Source organism: Dipodomys ordii, unplaced genomic scaffold (genome assembly GCF_000151885.1).
Source record: "Dipodomys ordii isolate 6190 unplaced genomic scaffold, Dord_2.0 Scaffold49, whole genome shotgun sequence".
Classification (NCBI taxonomy): domain Eukaryota; kingdom Metazoa; phylum Chordata; class Mammalia; order Rodentia; family Heteromyidae; genus Dipodomys; species Dipodomys ordii.
In genome coordinates, this window is record NW_012267265.1 from 13770161 (window position 1) to 13788659 (window position 18499).

An 18499-nucleotide genomic window follows, 5' to 3' on the forward strand; every position below is an offset into this window, starting at 1 on the left:
CCTTGAGTACTAGAAAAGAAAAATAAATTGATACATTATAACTTTTATTAGAAAAATTTCATCCAGAATGGAAGCTGCAAAAATCAATGAAGGACCAGGCTCAGATTGGCACAGTGCTAGGTCCACTGAATATTATTGGGAAAAGCAAGCCACAGGCTAGCTCAGATTATAGTGGGCAGAAAAATGACTTTACTTCTTTACTCCTTGATAGAAATAATGGCATGAATCTATAGAAATGGATAGCTTATACGCAGTCATTCCTGGAGATAATCTTCTTGTCCATGCATTCACATGTAACTCTATGTGTGTGTGTGTGTGTGTATGTGTGTGTGTGTGTGTGTGTGTGTGTGTGTCCTAGACACTGTTTTAGGAGAGAGAGATGAGGTCTATCCTCTTCTGGGGTTATATTAGTAATGGCAAGCAGATAATAAGTGGTAAATATATAAATAATTATGAAGAGTATTATGACACTAATTTACAAATATGCACATTTATTTTTGATGCTGATTCTTTTAAAGAGGATGGAGGTTATGCCTAAATCCATGAGCAGTGAAGTAAAAAGGAGAAAGTAAATATTTGGGGTAATATAATGTGAGCTACACTGTTGGAAAAGAAAAATTGCTCAAGGGATGATGAGGTTATTTTGAGAACCTTTTCCAAGTAGTGTTCTGTCCAATCCTCCTTTTCAGTTAATTGCCTGAGTTTGATATTTTACATGGTAAAACCATAATGGAATTTTAGTTTCCATATGTGAGTACAACTGCCTTGGACATTGATAAGTTCAAATTAGTTTCACCAATATGCGTTTCACAAATGCTAGTGTGTGTTTGTGTTTATGTTTAAAATATTTGTGTAATGCTTTCAATAGACAGACTATAAGGAAGACTACAAACATTTTCACTTGTATGCACTTAAAGAATAATCTAAGAGATAAACAAATATACATATGTATATACCATATATATGAATATATAATGTGTAGAACATATTGTTAATCATGGCACTGAGGGTATTAAAGGGAGGTGGAAGAGGAAAAGAATATGTTAAGAGGGTAAAGTATATTAAAATGGGTTACATCTGTAAATGAAGGTGACAGAATGAAGCTCACAGAAAGCTATAGACTAATAGGGGTAGGTGGGATGGAGAAAAGGAGAGTAAGCAAAATGGTCAGTATGAAGTACCAATGGAAATATGCAAAGCCAATATAGCAAAAAGAATTTAAAATGTAATAATATCCAAAAATGATACTGCTACTTCAGAAGGAGAGCGATGAGGATCAAGGTTTGAGGCTAGCCCAGGCAAAAAATTATTGATACATTATCTCAAAGAACAAATCTGGTGAGGCAGACCACCTGTAATGCCATCTATGTGAGAAACCAAGAGGAAGATGGAGGTCTGTGGGTCCCGAGCTAAAAATGTGAGACCCTATCTAAAATTAACTGAAGTACAAAGGTCTAGGGTAGATCTAGACTCAAGTGATAGAGCATCTTCCTTCTGTCTAACATTCAGGTCCGGTTTTAAAAATAAAAACAAAACATCTAGTTACTACATGTCCTTGAATACCACTGATCTCAGGACTCTTTCCCTAAGTTTATTTGATGAAAATGGAGACTGGCAAGTGCTGATATTACCTTACTATGGCTGTCCTAAATGACTGGTACTTCCTCAGGAGGAGGCAGAGAATTCTGTACGTGATTTGAATGTCTCATTTATGTGACACATTATTACTGGGAGTAGCTCACATTTGGAAAATACAGTCAGATCATTGTTCAGTAGGACTGGCAAACATCATATCCTCCAACTCTTGGCTTCTTATCAAATCGGAACAGTGGTTGTCTCAGAAGGTTACATGAAATCCTCTTATAACCATAATTACTTTTGAAAAATTCATGGCTCATAGAGTAACTACCTTCTACATGTAAAATACCCACATCAGTGGTTATTTACTAAATATTTTATGTGGCATAGGTTTGTAAATGAGAAATTCCTCATGTTTCATTGGAATTTTCTCTCATGTGTCTAAAAACTTGCTCATCTGATTTTGGGAACAAGACCTTCATTTTCCTTTTGGTTCACTTCTGCAGAATTTGGGCTCATGTCCATTAGCATCCAACAAGGTTATGAATTAAATTGGTTACTCAAGAAGTCTCTCAAGTATTTGGCATATACACCAGTGGGAGTTGGTCTGCTTTTCCACAAGGACACAATGTGGCAGTAAAGAGGTCAGGCTTTGATGACAGACTGGTATGGTACTAAACCCTCTGCCCATTACATACCACCCACGTTAATGACTTGACACCAGCTACTTCCCATAGTCTTTTTACCCTGTATAATCCTTCAGGATTATGCATCTATTCACTTATAAACAAAATCAAGTGCGGGCATGAGGGCATACACTGTTATCTCAACGACAGGATCCAATTCAAGGACAGCTTTGGCAAGTGTGCATCTCAAAACCAAAGAACGCACAAAAGGGGTGGGTGCATATCCTGAGTGGTAGAGTTCTTGCCCAGAACCTTCACACACACCAAGAGAAAAGAAAAACACTAGGAGTTAGTCAATGATGCCATGTGAGTAGACTGGTTAGAACAGGCTCTGGCCTGGAGAAGGTACTTTTCCTTGGCATTATGATTGGGGACCTGTTTATTCCCACTGTAAGAGTAATCATGCTGATGATAATGATAACTAAAGCAGACATTTTATGTGATAAGGAAAAGTCATAAAAACAAAATCTATGTGAGACAGAGACTAATGCTTAGCCATAAACTCTCCAGTGTTTTAAAATTCAGGAAGCCTTCATTTCTGTTTTGAAATCTCCATAGCAATTCCTACTGAAAGAAATAAGGTACCTATAAAGTTTTATGCCCAGGAAGTATGTGTTTTTGTGGTTTATAATTCAGATTGTAAATTTTTGTTTTACAAAAGTGACTTCCTTGAAGTTATATGTTCTTGAAATAAATTTTTAAGTCATATTCTTGTTCATATGATTCACCTCTATTTCAGGGGTACAATGAGCAACGATGCTTGCTTTAAAAAGTTTACACCATCATACATCAGTTTCAGTTTTATTACCCCTAAAAGATTTCTATGCCAATTTATTATTACCCCTTATCTTTCCTCCCAAGTGTCATAGTTCAGCAACTTCCTTCTGTGCAGATTTTTCCTTTTCTGTGCATTTCATGTAACTGTAATTATTCAATATTCACTCCCATCAAGCTTCTTTGACACCATAATGCTTTAGAATTGTGTCTATATCATAGAAATATTTTTTCTTTTTTATTGATGAAGAGAATTGTATTTAATAAATATTTTGTTAATCCATGCATCCGTTAGTAGGTTATTTATGTTGTTTTCTATTTGGGAAATGTTATGAAAGCTGTCTCTGTGAACATGTAGTTGCCAGTGTGCATGGACTTGTTTTCATTCATTTCTGGTTCAAAACTAAATGTGGAACTACAAGATCATATCTGTTTACTATTTGAGAAGTGGATATGCCATTTCCCAAAATGGATGTACGACTTTCTATCTCTATCAGCTCCGTTGGAATGTCTCACTTTTTTAGTTTGGCATTTTTAGTGCTTGTGAAATGATATTTCACTGGTGTTGAGTACCTTTTCACATGGTGTCAGAGCTATTCATAGATCCTTTGTAGAAGGCATAGGTTTTGAAATGTTTGATTATACTTTTGGATTGTTTTGAGCATTCTCAGTAAAGAAATGGTTTTAAAAATCTTTAAAGAATTAATAATATTCGAATGATACCTTTATACAGGTGAGATAAATACCAATAACTTATGGGAATGCGTCTCCATGCTTATGAGGACATCACAGTGAATCTCCACTTAAAACTGTGCTCCCTGGGAGCCATTGTCCTATATTGGTAATCCCAGCCACTTCTATGTGGCTGGCTGAGCTCTGAAGACTAACATTAGAAGATGGTCCTAGAAGTTAATTCCAAGAGCCTCTATCTCCTACTAATTAGCAAAATGCGGGAAGTAGAGGTGTGGCTCAAGTGGTAAAGTGTCAGTCTAAAGTGAAAAAGCCAAATGAGAGTGCAAGGTTGTGAGTTCAAGCCCCAATACTCTCTCTCTCTTTCTCTCTCTATATATACATTTATATTTAAGATAGATTATAACACTATATAATATATAATTATTCATAATTATTTAATTGTGATTATATATTATATAATATATATTGTATATATAATAAAACCTACATGTAGGTTAGAATAGGAACCCAGAGGAGATAGAGAATTTTGTGAATCCTAGTCACTTTTCATTAGTATCACTTAAAGTAATCCCTAACACAATGCAAGTATTCAGTAAATCTTTTTCTGAATAAATACATACAGGGAATATATTGTAAGTGTATTTGTTGAATGAAAGAATGTCAATGTTTTTGCTATCTCAACAAGCAGAAAATTTTTGTATTCAATCTGATAGATTTTTGAATTTAGGAAATTTGAAAATTATATTTCAAAGTAACTTCTAAAATTTTATTAGAATATCACTTTGTTAACAAAAGCAAAACTCCTGCCTGAGCCAGTATACAAAGTCATAACCTTATGAATGGATTTCTTATTTTTAGAAAGTCACTGGTCTAATTTAGGTCTAGTATCTTTGTTTGGTTTCTACTCCTGAAAGCTGTCATGACTACCAAAGTTAACTAGATTTTGATTTATAACCAAACAACACAGCAATTAAAAACCAAACCAAAGTAAAACAACACACAAAAAGACCTTACATATTCTCAATCAAATCTACCTTATTGCCCTTTCCTCTACTCTGACCTTTCTTTAAAAATGGCCTGTTTAATCTTGTGTGTTGGGTGTTCAAATAGTTGGAACTTGGGCTGTCAGAGGGATGAAGTCAAGGGAATCAGGATAAGTAAATGAAATGAGGAAGGGTGGGAAAATGCACTCATAATATTCAATGTACATTGAAAATGAATCTAAGAAAATTGTGGGAAAGAGAAATGGGAGAGAATGGTGGAAGTATGACACTGATCAAGATGAATTATACTCATAAACTGACATATTGAATTGAAATTCCTTTGTACAACTATGTAAAGATAATTTAAAATGTCCTAAGTAGCAAATACAAGTATTAAAAAAACACACACATCTCTATGCCTGGTGACAAAGCATCACATCTAACAAGAAAGTGAGAGAATAGCAAGTAAGATTTTTTTATAGCTCTTCACTTCCTTTTTTCCCAATTTATATAGTCAATTACTAAACTAGATGCTACCATTTAGGTCCTATAGTGAAAATATTCTAACAAATATCTGTTGAACTATTTAGAGACGGGACAAGTTTTGTAGGGACTTGTAGGTTCTGGTGTCAACTTGTTGACTCACACAGATAGAGAAGAAAATCTTATTTTAGCTTCTTCTAACACCATGAGTTAGAGATTTGACAATAAAAAACAAGCTCTCTATTTTTACACCTCCTGTGACCAGGCACACAGTTTTCTTTCTCTCCTTGTTGATTTTATTGGATAAAAATTAGTTTTCCGAAAAATGTTTTGTATCCTTTCTTATTGTCCCAAAATCCGATTATTAAAATTGACCAGGCCTGTGAGGATTTTGGAAGATAATGGGCCATAGAGAATTAGTTGGTGTTGTAGATACATTGATAAGAAAAATATGCAAATATAGGGACTAGGAAGGTGGCTCAGTGGTAAAATGCCTGTCTTGCATGCATGAGGCCCTGGGTTTGATTCCTCAGCACCATTTAAGCAGAAAAAGCCAGAAGTGGCACTGTGACTACAGTGGTAAAGCACTAGCCTGAGCTGAAGAGCTGAGGGACAGCACCCAAGCCCAGAGTTCAGGCCCCATGACTGGCAAAAAAAAAAAGAAAGAAAGAAAGAAACAAAGAAAGAAAAATATGCAAATATATAGATGTTTATATACATGATAAGAAAAATATGCAAATCTATAGATGTTTATATACATGTCTATTTATGTAGTCTTGCTAGCTAGAAAATTTGTTAGTGATATTCAGCCATATTTTCTCTTTAATTTTAAAATAGGAATTTTAAATTATGTACATAGGTTTTAAACATCCAGGAAATTTTAAAATATTTTCTCAAGTATAAATACACCATAGTGTAAGAAAAACAATGATATTTCTCTGGTAAATTCTTGGTTCTATAATCTGAAGTCTCTCAGAGAAAAATAGACTAATATTTTTTGTTTTGGTACTCATCTTGGGGCTCAAATTTGGGTCCTGGGTGCTGTCCCTAAGCTTTTTTTCTTCAAGGCTACTGCTCTACCATTTGAGCAATAACTCCACTTCTGGCTTTTATTGGTAGTAAACTGGAGATAAGAGTCTCACAGATTTTGCTGCCCATGCTGGCTTCAAACTATGGTCCTCACAGGTCAGCCTCCAGATTAGCTAGGATTCCAGGCATGAGCCTTTGGCAGCCAGGTGCTGATTATCTTATGTAGTTGAATTATGTAGTTGAATTTCCTTTGTCTCTTGAAGCTTCTTATGCAGAGCTCACTGAAGGTAAAAACAATGTTAGTCCAAGCTCCAGTGTCTCACACCTGTAATCCTAGCTACTCAGGAGGCTGAGAGCTGAAGATCGTTGTTCAAAGCCAGCCTGAGTAGGGAAGTCCATGAGACTCTTATCTCCAATAAACCACCAGAAAATTGACAAGGAGCTGTGGCTCAAGTGGTAGAGCACTTACCTTGAGTTGAAGAGCTGAGGGACAGCGCCCAGGCCCAGAGTTCAACAACAAACAAGAACAACAACAAACAATGTTAGCAAGCTAAACAAACTTGTAACTAACTAAGATAGTACTCTCTCTTTTGATTAAATCAAATTTTGTTTTGTTTTGTTTTGAACACCGTGTAAAATTGAAATCACAACCTCAAATCCTGGGTACAATTGAAGTGTGAGGGCTACATTGAGGAGCTCCAGCACTTACTTTTTCAGGGTGAAGACCCGAAGACAGAGTCAAGTGAACTGTATGTAAGAATGCTTTCGTTGTACACTGGGAGTCAGATGCAAGGAAGAAATAAGTGCTCATGCTTCACAGAATCTAGCTAATTATGCAATTACATTGTTCTCATAGGTTATATATCTTTTCTCACAATTCTTTTGCTTCTGAGACATGCCTGGTGAAAATGTGCAGCAAAGCATGAACTAGAATTTTTTCACCTCTCTCAAACTGCAGTTCTATAATCCATTAAACATTAAGCACTATGCGCAAAGTATGACCTTAACATTTCTATAAATGAGTTTCTCTTGTATCTTGCTTTGAGTAGTTTTCTTATTACTTGAAAACAGGTGATCTAAATTGATCACAATGCACCAATATTCTAAATCATTTTTGCATTCCTTGACATATGTGTTAAAATTTGTGAATGCAGCCAGGTGCTGGTGGCTCATGCTTATAATCCTAGCTACTCAGGAGGCTGAGATCTGTGGATCGAAGTTCAAAGCCAGCCTGGACAGGAATGTCTGTGAGATTCTTATCTCCAGTTAACGACTAGAAAACTGGAAGTGGAGCTGTGGCTCAAGTGGTAGAACACTCACCTTGAGCTGAAAAGCTGAGGGACAGCGCCCAGGCCCAGAGTTCAAGCACCACGACTGACAAAAAAAAAAAAAAATTGTGAATGCAGAAAGCTGTGTTCAGAGACCTGTTGAAGACATTGCTGTTGCATGGACATTACTCCAGTGTGGCTCCCAGCTTAGGCCTAGAAGATGCTTACTGTCACTAAAACTCTGTGGAACTTCAAAGGTTTCCATTTTCTCCTGGGATAATTATGAATACACATAAGGCAAAATCTCTAGTCTTGAGAAAGGAAAGAAGTCCCATGTACAAACCAGAGAGACTTTAAATATAGAAACCTTGCTGATTTTTTTCCAGTGCTAAATCTGACTGGATACATTTAAAACAATTCTACAAAGATCAAAGTACATATGTATGCATGTCTGTATGCAGGCATATGTATGTAGAGAAGGTTCATGTGTGTGAATGCAGTATGTACACACACAATAGAATGTCTGCTTTGCTAATATCTGCTTTGCTATCATCTTCTGCCTTCATTGGCTTTCAAATAATTCCTTATATCAATACTTAGCTACAATGAATACCTTGCAATGTGTTCATAAACTGCTCTGTTGAATGGCAACTCCTTTGTACCATTACATAAAGATGATAAAAGTATTTTTTAGTATGAAAGACCAAACTAAATTAAAGTGATTGACACAAATAGGATCTTAGTTTAATAGGACATATTCCGTGGCTTCATTGACTTCAGATTTTAATTTGGATGAGGAAATGTATAGTATTTTAAAAATAATTCATTTCTTGATAGTTTTGACAATATTGTTACCTATAGTACTAAATGCAGCATGTGTATTTAAATAGTACTTCTAAATAAATGTGGATATGACACTGGACTATCAATCTAAAGCTACTAGGCATGAAAGATACTCTCAATAGCTGTGATGATGGGCTTGATAACTGAAAACTTTAACATTTTCATTAAAATTATTTTATTTTGATTAACATATATTAAATGTACATATTAATGGGATTGAGTGTGATGTTCGTATGATATTCAACACATAAACACAACACACACTGATCACAGACCTTCTTCTCTACCTGCCTCGTGACCATCTCAACCCCTTTCCAACATCGAACATTTCCAACATTCTGTATTGGGGTTGACTTTTCTCAATTTCCTCATGGAAAAAGGCACATGTGACAACTGTCCTTCTGTGTCTGGATTATTTTACTAACATAATTCCCTCTAGTACCATCCAATTTGCTCTAGGGACAGAATTACACTCTTTATGGCTGAATAACATAACATTTCAGTGTATCTAATGCTGGTGTCTATCTACCCATCAGTGGAAGACACCCGGGATGAGTCCACAGATGTTATGAACTGTGTACAGTACACCTGTACATGCAGGTAGCTCTGGTTTGGTGACTTTGTGTCTTTTGGATATCTGCCTGCCGTAGGCTAGTAGGAGCATTTGGTAGCACTACCACTTCAAGTTTTTAAGGATCCATCTGTTGTTTTCCATGATGGGGGTACTAATTTATATTCCTGCTACGCAGCCTAAGAATTCCTTTGCCTCCACATCCTCAAAGGTGTATTGTTTATTTTTCTTATAATTAGCATTCTAACAGAATGGAAATATCTCATTGTCGTTTTAACAAGCATACCCATGGAAGTGATAGCAAATTTTTTTCATATATTTGATAACTGTTTAAGAAATATTGATCAGATTATTTGCTCACTTTAAATGGGTCGCTTAGTTCCTATTCTCTTATTTCCCTATATATTCCAAATACCAGTCACAAGTTTGATGTACAGTTTGTATTTTCTCCCATTTCTGTAGGTTGTTTCCCATTTGTCAAATCTTACTCTTGTTTTCTGTGTTTTTAGAGTTATATTCTGAAAATCTTTGCCTACACTAATGTCTTGAAGTGTTTACCCTGTGATTTCTTCTGTTTCAGAATTTCAGGTCTTATATTTGAAGTATTTAAATTTCCAATTATGTTTTGTTATAGTTTTAATTTATATGTATGCACTGGGTAGTCTGTTTGAAATTGATTTTTCCTTTAAGGAAACTTTTCTAAATCTTCTGTGCCAAGCTTTATTGCCTTAATCTTCTTAGCCTTTCCTCTTTCATTAAAGCACCTTGGTGCTATCATAGAAAGGAAATCAGAGTCCAATTTTATTTCTTAGTTAAACCTTTTGCCTTGTTTAGGCAAATTGGAAAACGTCTAAAGTGAGTCAATGCCTCACGCATAGTAGTAGGACTGAATGACCACTTTAATAACTAGTCGATGAAGTAACTGTGCATGTTCTTCTGTGTAATATATATTGATTTATATACATTAAAAATAATAGTTATATGTAGTGCATGAAAGCTGTGTGCCAAGACATTTTATTATTTGGATTTGTATTTGCACTTTAGGGGACAAACTTGTAGCATGAAGACTTTGCTGCATTTTTAATAGAAGTGAGTAATCTAAAATTGAACCTCAGCAATGTTAGTGAGATTGATTAAAGGGTTTATAGATTAGTAAGGAAATATGTCAGAATGTATATTCCATAACCATTGGGGGCGTTTTTAACTTCCAAAGTGATGGCAACATAGATTTTAGTCTGAGAATCACTAGTCACAATTTGAGGAAGCCTCTTAGGAATGACAAGATTTAGGCTGTATTTAGTGTATTGATTGTTTATGAGAAGGGTGATGCCATTCATCATGGAGTAATGCTACAGGAGGAACACTTCTTTATTGCAAAGGGAGAATTTCTTCTTGTTCTCTGTCAGCTCTGTGTACATGAAGTTCAAATGCATACAGAGCATTTCAATGCCATGGGAAGGTATAGTGTAGAAGTATAGATACTTAGTAGTCTTTGTAGAAAAGTGAGATTTAAACTCCTAGACATATACGGGGATGTTCAAGGAGTTCAGGAGAAGAGCACCTAAAGGCCAGCCAAGGAAGAGAGGCTTGGAGATACCAGTGCAATATAGGACCAGAAAAGGAAAAGACAAGGAAGCGCAAGGGAACAAGGAAAGAGACATCAAGCTGATCTTGTTGTACCGGGCACCACCTTCATGATCTCTTCTAACCTTAATGCCCTCCCAGTGGTCCTGTCTGTAAATATCATCACATTAGGGAGTTAGGGCTTTCATATATGGGTCAGGGGATGTGTGTGTGTGTGGCGGGACTATGGTTCAGTCTATAACAAAGGTCCTGATGCAGTGCTCTGCCATCAGAACGTTTCAACCAGGAGAGCTGAAGTGGACTGAGTATTTCAGTCTAATTCAGCACTTTGGAGATGAAAGTCTTTTGATTGTGTATAAATTCAGAAGTAACACATAACTGTACAATAAGCGGAGCCATTTTAAGCAGATTCAAACTTTACTGCCAAAGAGTAAGACTGTTTAGACAAATGAAAAAATCAGAACAAGAGCAGACATAAAAAAAAACATAAATGTTTAGCTTAGTGTAGAGCTGCTTGTACCTTTAGATTGGCTTTTCTATGTCTTGGTGAATGAACTGTCAGACAGAGTTGCTGCTGAAGGAAGGCAGTTCAGGGAAATTTGATTTTTGTGCTGTCTTAGAATGTGTTCAGTCTTATTAAGATCCCCCTGGAGTCTTACGGATATATTATTATTATTTTCTTAATTCAAATGAGATTTTATCTCCTCATATCATTGACTGCAGAGACAGTCACAATATATTTAATAACTTCCTGTATGCATGCATCGGGAAGTCATTCTATTCTGTTAAAGTAAGGGATTGAGTTTATTGCATTCTGTGCTTAACAACCTAAGTGAAAAATTCCCATGTCTAATTTTAAGGCTTAAACATTGCAAGGGTTTTGTCTGTGTCATAGTATACTTGTAATTATGGTAGCATTTGGATGTATCAGTGTGTGTAGCCATGTTTATTAGGGAAGGAAGAGTGGGGTTAGAGAATAGACAAGAGTGGATTCTTTATCCCTATTCAGATTACTAAGAGGTTTATATGGCCCATGGATTAGAAATAGTGCAGATAATTTCCAGAAAGGACAGAGAATGTTCTTAAAAATGATATCACATACTAGCAAGCACTTAGCAATTAGAATGTGTAGTAATAAAGGAAAAATGAGATCTGATATAAAAAAAACTATTAATAACAAGTCAGCTATGAGAAGCCCAAGGGAGACAAAAGTCTATGTTATTAATTACTGTCCTACTTAGCAAATAGCGTGAAGCGTGTACAGCATACATGCTCAGGACATATTCTGTGAGTGAGCAAAATAGCCATCCAAAATGACCAAAAGTGAACTAGGAGAATAGATCATCAGGTCAATCGTAGAAAGGATCTGGTAATTTTCTACTGTTTGACAAAAAAAAAAGAATGGTCTGAATACAAGGAAACAGATTCTAAAGTGAAGTTCAAGTCCAAAAAAGATAAAAATGAAGTGCATATTCTGATCAGTTATGGGGTATTTGCACTCCTGATCCAATAGCTTTTTACCCAAGGCCTGTGAGCCTACCTCTATCTGCATTTTGGCTACCCTGGCACATAATGTGCATGCTTATAATCTTAATTTTGGAACAAAGAAACTTGAGACTGCATAAACGATACGTTAGCAACTGCTACCAAGAAAGATGAAAAAGTACCTCATTATCTCAAGGATCAGTGCCATGACCTGCTCAAGGACATCACCTATAGGGGTTCATAACCAAGCTGACTCATTTGACTGCAGTAAGAGTCTAGGGTGTGTAGACTGTGTTGTTTCTATGAGCCATGTGAAGGACTTTTATGTTCTAGTGTGCACTGATCTTTGTCACAATAAGTTATTACAATTTGGTAAGGACTGATATGTTCCTCTGAGTCAAAAATATAAAAGATCCATTCTTTGGTGAACAATGAACATTCAAGACATATTGGTATCTAATTAATTGCTTTCACATATTAAATGATTGTCAATTAGGCAAAATAGTAGATTTTTTAATATCAGAGAGAGCTAGATTTGGAGTGCTGCTATTTTGTAGAGAAAGAGATATCTCAGAGAAGCACCCAGCTTCTCTTTGCTGGAGGTAGCCTATCAGCAAAAGGGGAAGATTGACCATGAGCCTTTTGAGGTGAATCAGCACAGAGACAAAACATGCTGCAGTTTGTCTGGAAGTGATTGATTGCTTCCTCTCAAAGGGAAAGGACAAAAACAAAAAGGAAAATACCCTAACCATGCAGAAGTCTCTATCCTACCAAGTGGCCTATGTATAATGAATCCTAAAATCGAAAGCTGTAAAATTTTAAATTCAGCCTTTAAGAAAAAGTTGAATAACCTTTGTTGATTGAAAAAGAAGATACATATTTGGTTATTCTTTTTGTTTATCATTTGGATATAATTAACTGTGTGCTTATATACGATCATGCTATGCTAGAAAGCGAACATATCTCTTCAGGAAAGGAATAAAATAGCAATCCCATTCGACCTCTCTTACCTTGATTCATAGCTCTAATATTTCTATTCTTGGAACATCACGGCAGCTTTGGTGCTAAGAAAATTGCTGGTAGGGGAAGAATGAGTTTTCAGCCTTTCATCCTTCACAACCTTCACACCAATTCCTAAATCTAATTTTGCAATTGCGCCATCTAGTGTTCAAATATTTTCAATACTGCAGCTCACAAAATGCTTCACCAGAAAGCTAGCTGATGAACAATGTGTTTGGGAACACCTCCTTTAAAGAACAGATCTTCAATGAAATTCTAAAACAGATTTCTCATCAAATATAGGTTTCTACCATATCACCACTGTCCCTTCGATTACCCATAAATACTTGATAGCTTCTATTGAGGTACTCAGACATATTCTATATGTATATGTAAATATACAGATTTTGTTGTCATATTTTGTTTTCATTTGTGTACATTTTGCTTTCATGTTGTTCTCTGGACCATTGACAATATTGTCATTGCCTCAGAAGGCAAAACTGACTCAGACTAATTATGATGGTAGTTTGGTTTCAAATGGAATCAAGGAGTAGAAATTGTTCATAAGAAAATTTGTGTACACTGCATATCACCTCCTCCCCCAAGTTGTGGTTTTGTTACCATGGGTGACCTCATTTTCAGTGGTAGAGCTTTACTACCTTAGAGGAACATAAGAGTGTGTAGATATTGGTGAGATGCTGCTTTGCCAGTAATAACAACAGATTTAATTGTCTTATTGAAAATCAAATTAATACAGCAGTGATACTCACTAGACACTATGTTTGAAATAAACTACACCGTGTGGGGTGAGGTGGTTGGAAGGGGATAAAATTGAGAGAAAATGAGGGAGAGGGTGACATTGTTCAAAAGGAAATGTACTCATTCCCTGATGTAACTGTAACCCCTCTGTATATCACCTTTACAATAAAAACAAACAAACAACCAGATGCAGCGGCTCACATCTGTAATCCTGGGTGCTCCAAAGCTGATATCCAAGAATCAAAGTTTGAAGCTAGCCTGTATAGAAAACTCCATAAGACTCTTATCTCCTTGTCTCCAATTAACCACCAAAAAGCCAGATGTGAAACTTTAGCTCAAGGGGTAGAGAGCCAACCTTAAGTGAAAAAGCCCAGTGAGAATGAGAGACCCTGAGTTCAAGCCTGAGTACTGGAAAACACAATAAAATTGGAACTCATTTGGGGGAACTAATGAGCATGGTTTCAATTTTCAATATATTCTAAACATGTTATGTTCTTCATCTTTAAAATGACATCTCTCATACTGCCCATCAGTTTCGAATTTCAAAAAGAAAAATATAATTAGTTATGAAAAAGTAAGTTAATCCAACAAGCCCCATGAGATCAAAGTCATCATCTTAATATCATTTTTAAAAGTAAGTTAAGGGCTGGGAATGTGGCTTAGTGGTAGAGTGCTTGCCTAGCATGCATGAAGCCCTGAACTCGATTCCTCAGGACCACATAACCAACCAACCAAACAAACAATAAAACAGAAATGGCGCTGTGGCTCAAGTGTTAGAGCACTAGCCTGGAGCAAAAGAAGCTCAGGGACAGTGCCCAGGCCCTGAGTTCAAGCCCCAGGACTGGCAGAAAAAGGGGGAGTAATTTAAAATATGCCTGTCCTGAGGCCCCTGCAATAGTGAAGATCTGTGGTCTACAAAGAAGCTTCCGATCTCTGTTCTATTCTAACTTTCTCTCTCTCTGTTTCTCTCTGCTCTCTCTATTCTTTTCTAGCTCTCCCTGCTCTCTGTTGATGCTCCTTTCTAGCTTTCTCTGCTTTCTCTCTGCTCTAGCTCTTTCCTCTCTCTTCCCCCTCTCTTTCCCAGCTCTCTCTCTGAATAAACCTACCCCTTACTTGAAAAAAAAAAGAAGCTTCCTGCTGCTCCAACCTCCCCGAGACCCATTCTGGTCCCTGAGCATCCCAGCCTTTTCCCATTTCTTAACCGATTGCCTCCCTCTTTAGGTTCCATTTCTCTCTTCTGCTTTAAACAAGAATCATTGCCCTGTCCTGCTCTCAGTTCATCTAGTCTCACTCTCCAGATCTTGGCCCAAACTTCTATAACCACCTTCTATAACTCCATACCTAGATTGTTATTAGTTTGTTGGTTATTGATTTAATGTTTATTTATTATATTATTGGTTATTGTACTAGTGCTTCCGCTAGGTTGCCAGGAAGACCCAATATAAACTAGGTGTGCAGTTAATACCTGACAAAATCAACTTGGAGTCCAAAATGTAGAACTGAAAGGCATATGATGCTATATCATACACTTCTGTGAAGACTACCTCCACCATTGGGATAAGAAAATCTTCCTTGGCAGGGCATCTCAGTGCCTGCATTCCAACTTCTCAGGGCAGACTTTCTGGGGAAAGTTCTGCTCTTGCAGTCCAGCCCAGGAGTGAGCTGCAAGTTCTCATTGCTCACCAGCTACCTACATGTGTGCATTTTCCATTGCTCCTGGCTCCTAGGAATTAATTTCAAACTACATACAGAAACCCTCCAGCCCCTGCTCCAAAACACTGTTTTGTCTTTACTGCTACCTATCTTTATGGTAGCAGGGTACAGGCTATATAAAGAACAAAAGATAAATTTATGTTTTGGTAAATTAGCCTGTCACTCTGGTATTCAGTAGAGAGTAAAAATAAATTATGCACGTTATGTAAAGGTCATGTTAAATCTTCGTTGTTTATTTTCGTAGCATTACCCTTCTCTTTCTAGCAGACTCTTAAATTTTTTCCACTATTTTTGAATATTAACCAAGCAATCATGCTGAGAGTCAATTATTTTCAAAATAAGCTATGCTTAAAGTTATTATGTGTCATGCTATGCTTCAAGTATCTATAAGCAGTCTCCAAAGTATACTTGAAAATGAGTTTAATGTTTTGAGATGAAGTGAAGTTCCAGAAGTAGTTAATTCTGAAATTGAATATACACAGAGAAACAGATTCTATTTTTTTTGTATATGATATTTTTTTTTTTGGTCGATCATGGGACTTGAACTCAGCTTGAGCGCTGTCCCTGTGCTCATCAGCTCAAGGCAAGCGCTCTACCTCTTGAGCCTCAGTGCCACTTCCTGTATATGGTATTTTTAAGATCTGATATATTATTGATGTTTCCCACTCTTTCTCACAGTCAACTATACACCTGAGAAGAGAGTTTGACCATTCACGTAATTAATCCCACCTGCAGTGACATTTAATACGCATTATAGAAATGTGTGATCCCTGAAGATTCAATTGATTGATTCAGTTACCTTGATATGAATAGAGATTCTAACTCTTAGACATATCCTAGATGAAAAATAAGAATGAAACAGTATAAAGTTGACTCCAAAGAATGTCTTCACTTTCTGTTGCTGCAGCAACACTGACGTACACACCGTGGCATCTCTTCTTAAACTCTATCTCCGAGAACTACCAGAGCCAGTTATTCCTTACGCCAAGTATGAAGACTTTCTGTCATGTGCCAAACTGCTCAGCAAAGAAGAAGAATTGGTAAGTGAATACATTTATTTCCAAACAAGTTCTTGTTTGGGGGTATTTGTCAGTGTTTTCAGTCTTACTTTGCAAATTTCCTTAGCCCGATTTTTGGACAGTTTCCCACTATTCTGTGCCTTAATATCACATACTGATATGACCTTCTATGTACTAAATTATGCATGGACATAGCCTTTTCTTTCTCTGAATTGCTGAGCTGTGTAGAATTCTTTCCTGAAGATCACTGTGATTTCACATTTCTACCTGCAGTATGTATAGGTTTCAAGTTGACCACATCTGTGTCATCATTTATTATTTTTCTCATTTATTGTAGACATGTAGATGTGTGTGATGTGTCATATCACTGATGTTTGAGTAGTATTTTCTGATTGGATGCATTTTCATATGTTTATTTGCTATTTGTGTATTATCTTTGGATATCTGGGCAATTTTTACCTGGATTAAATTATTTCAGTACCTTGGGGATTGGTTCCAAAACTCCCTGAAAATGCCTATTTGTAAATGTCCACATCCCTTATGAAAATGGTGTAGTATTAGCACCAGATGTACATATATGTGCATATCTTCCTATATGTTTTAAATAATCTCTATATTATGTGCTATACCTAAAACAATACAAATGCTATGTATACCTAAAACAATACAAATGTTGTGCTGTATTATTTTTGAAATAATGACAAGGAAAACAGTATTTCTATGTTTAGAATAGTGGCAGTGTTTTTCTAAGATCTTCAACTTGTAGTTGATTAAATCTGTTAATGTGAAAGGATGACTGCATTTTACTATTATTGTTATAAGAGTTTACATAACCTAGATTCAAGTCAAATATATGATTTGCAAATATCTTCTTCCATTTATGGATTATTTACTTATTTTCCTGATGATATCCTTTGCCAAAAACCTTTTAGCAAAACTATTTTATTTGAAACTTTTGTTGTTATTGATGTTGATTGTGGGACTTGAACTCAGGGTCTGGATGTTGTCCTTGAGTTCTTTTTGCCATAGTGCCTTTTCCAGTTTTCGAGTGATTAAATGGAGATTAAAGGTCTTGGGGGATTTTTCTGCCTGGGCTGGCTTCAAACCACAATCCTCAGATCTCAGCCTCCTGAATAGCTAGGATTATGAGCACAAACCACCAGTGCCTCACTATTTGAAACATTTTAACAAAAGGTTTTCACTTGATGAAATCTAATTTATCTATTTGTAATTGCTTATACATTTGGTATCATACTAAGAACACTTTAATTCAAGACCTAAAAGTTCATTCATATAAAACTCAAATACTTAATAGTGTTAGCTGTCACATGATCCATGATCCTTTTTTTTGGGTCTGTCATGGGGCCTGAACTCTGGGCCTGGGCGCTGTCCCTCAGCTCTTCAGCTCAAGCTGAAGCTCTACCACTTGAGCCACAGTGCCACTTCTGGCTTTTTCTGCTTATATGGTGCTGAGGAATCAAACCTAGGGCCTCATGCATGCAAGGCAAGCACTTTACCACTGAACCACCTTCCCAGCCCCTCCATGATCCTTTTCTGATTCATTCTTGTTTACAGCATGAGGAAAGAACCAACTTCATTTTTCTACATGTGGATATCCAGTTGTCTCAACATCATTTGTTGAAAATATTATCCTTTCCCCTGCTGTAGATTTTTGGCATTCATATAAAAAACTGCTACATATTTTTACAAGTGCATTTTTTCTGCTGTTATATAATATTGTCAGTGGCTTGTTGAATAGCTGAATAATTGTGACAGACACCATATGTCCTGAAAAGCCTAAAATATTTACTTTAAAGCAAGAAGAAAAAAATCAGATTACATTATCCATTAACTTTTCTGTGACCATTTACATGTTAGAGGTTTATAATGAGAAGAGCCAAAGAAATCAATCCCTTGTGAAATTTCAAAGGAGATCAGCTTTCTAACTGTCTTCCAACCCCAAATGGTATATATATCATGGACATGACCAGTCCAGAGGGACTTGCCAATGCCAGCTGTCTATTTGGGCCAT

General features: G+C 36.3%; 1 protein-coding gene across 5 annotated transcripts in view; it reads left to right on the top strand.

Annotated features, from left to right (window-relative positions):
* The window catches only part of Arhgap24 (Rho GTPase activating protein 24), a 449827-nt gene that overhangs the window by 411677 nt on the left and 19651 nt on the right, over positions 1–18499 (top strand). For all 5 annotated transcript variants that reach the window (XM_013020201.1, XM_013020204.1, XM_013020202.1 and 2 more), the window contains one exon: positions 16356–16488. In XM_013020201.1, the coding sequence (XP_012875655.1) occupies positions 16356–16488 (133 nt within the window). The remainder of the gene's footprint in view (positions 1–16355; positions 16489–18499) is intronic.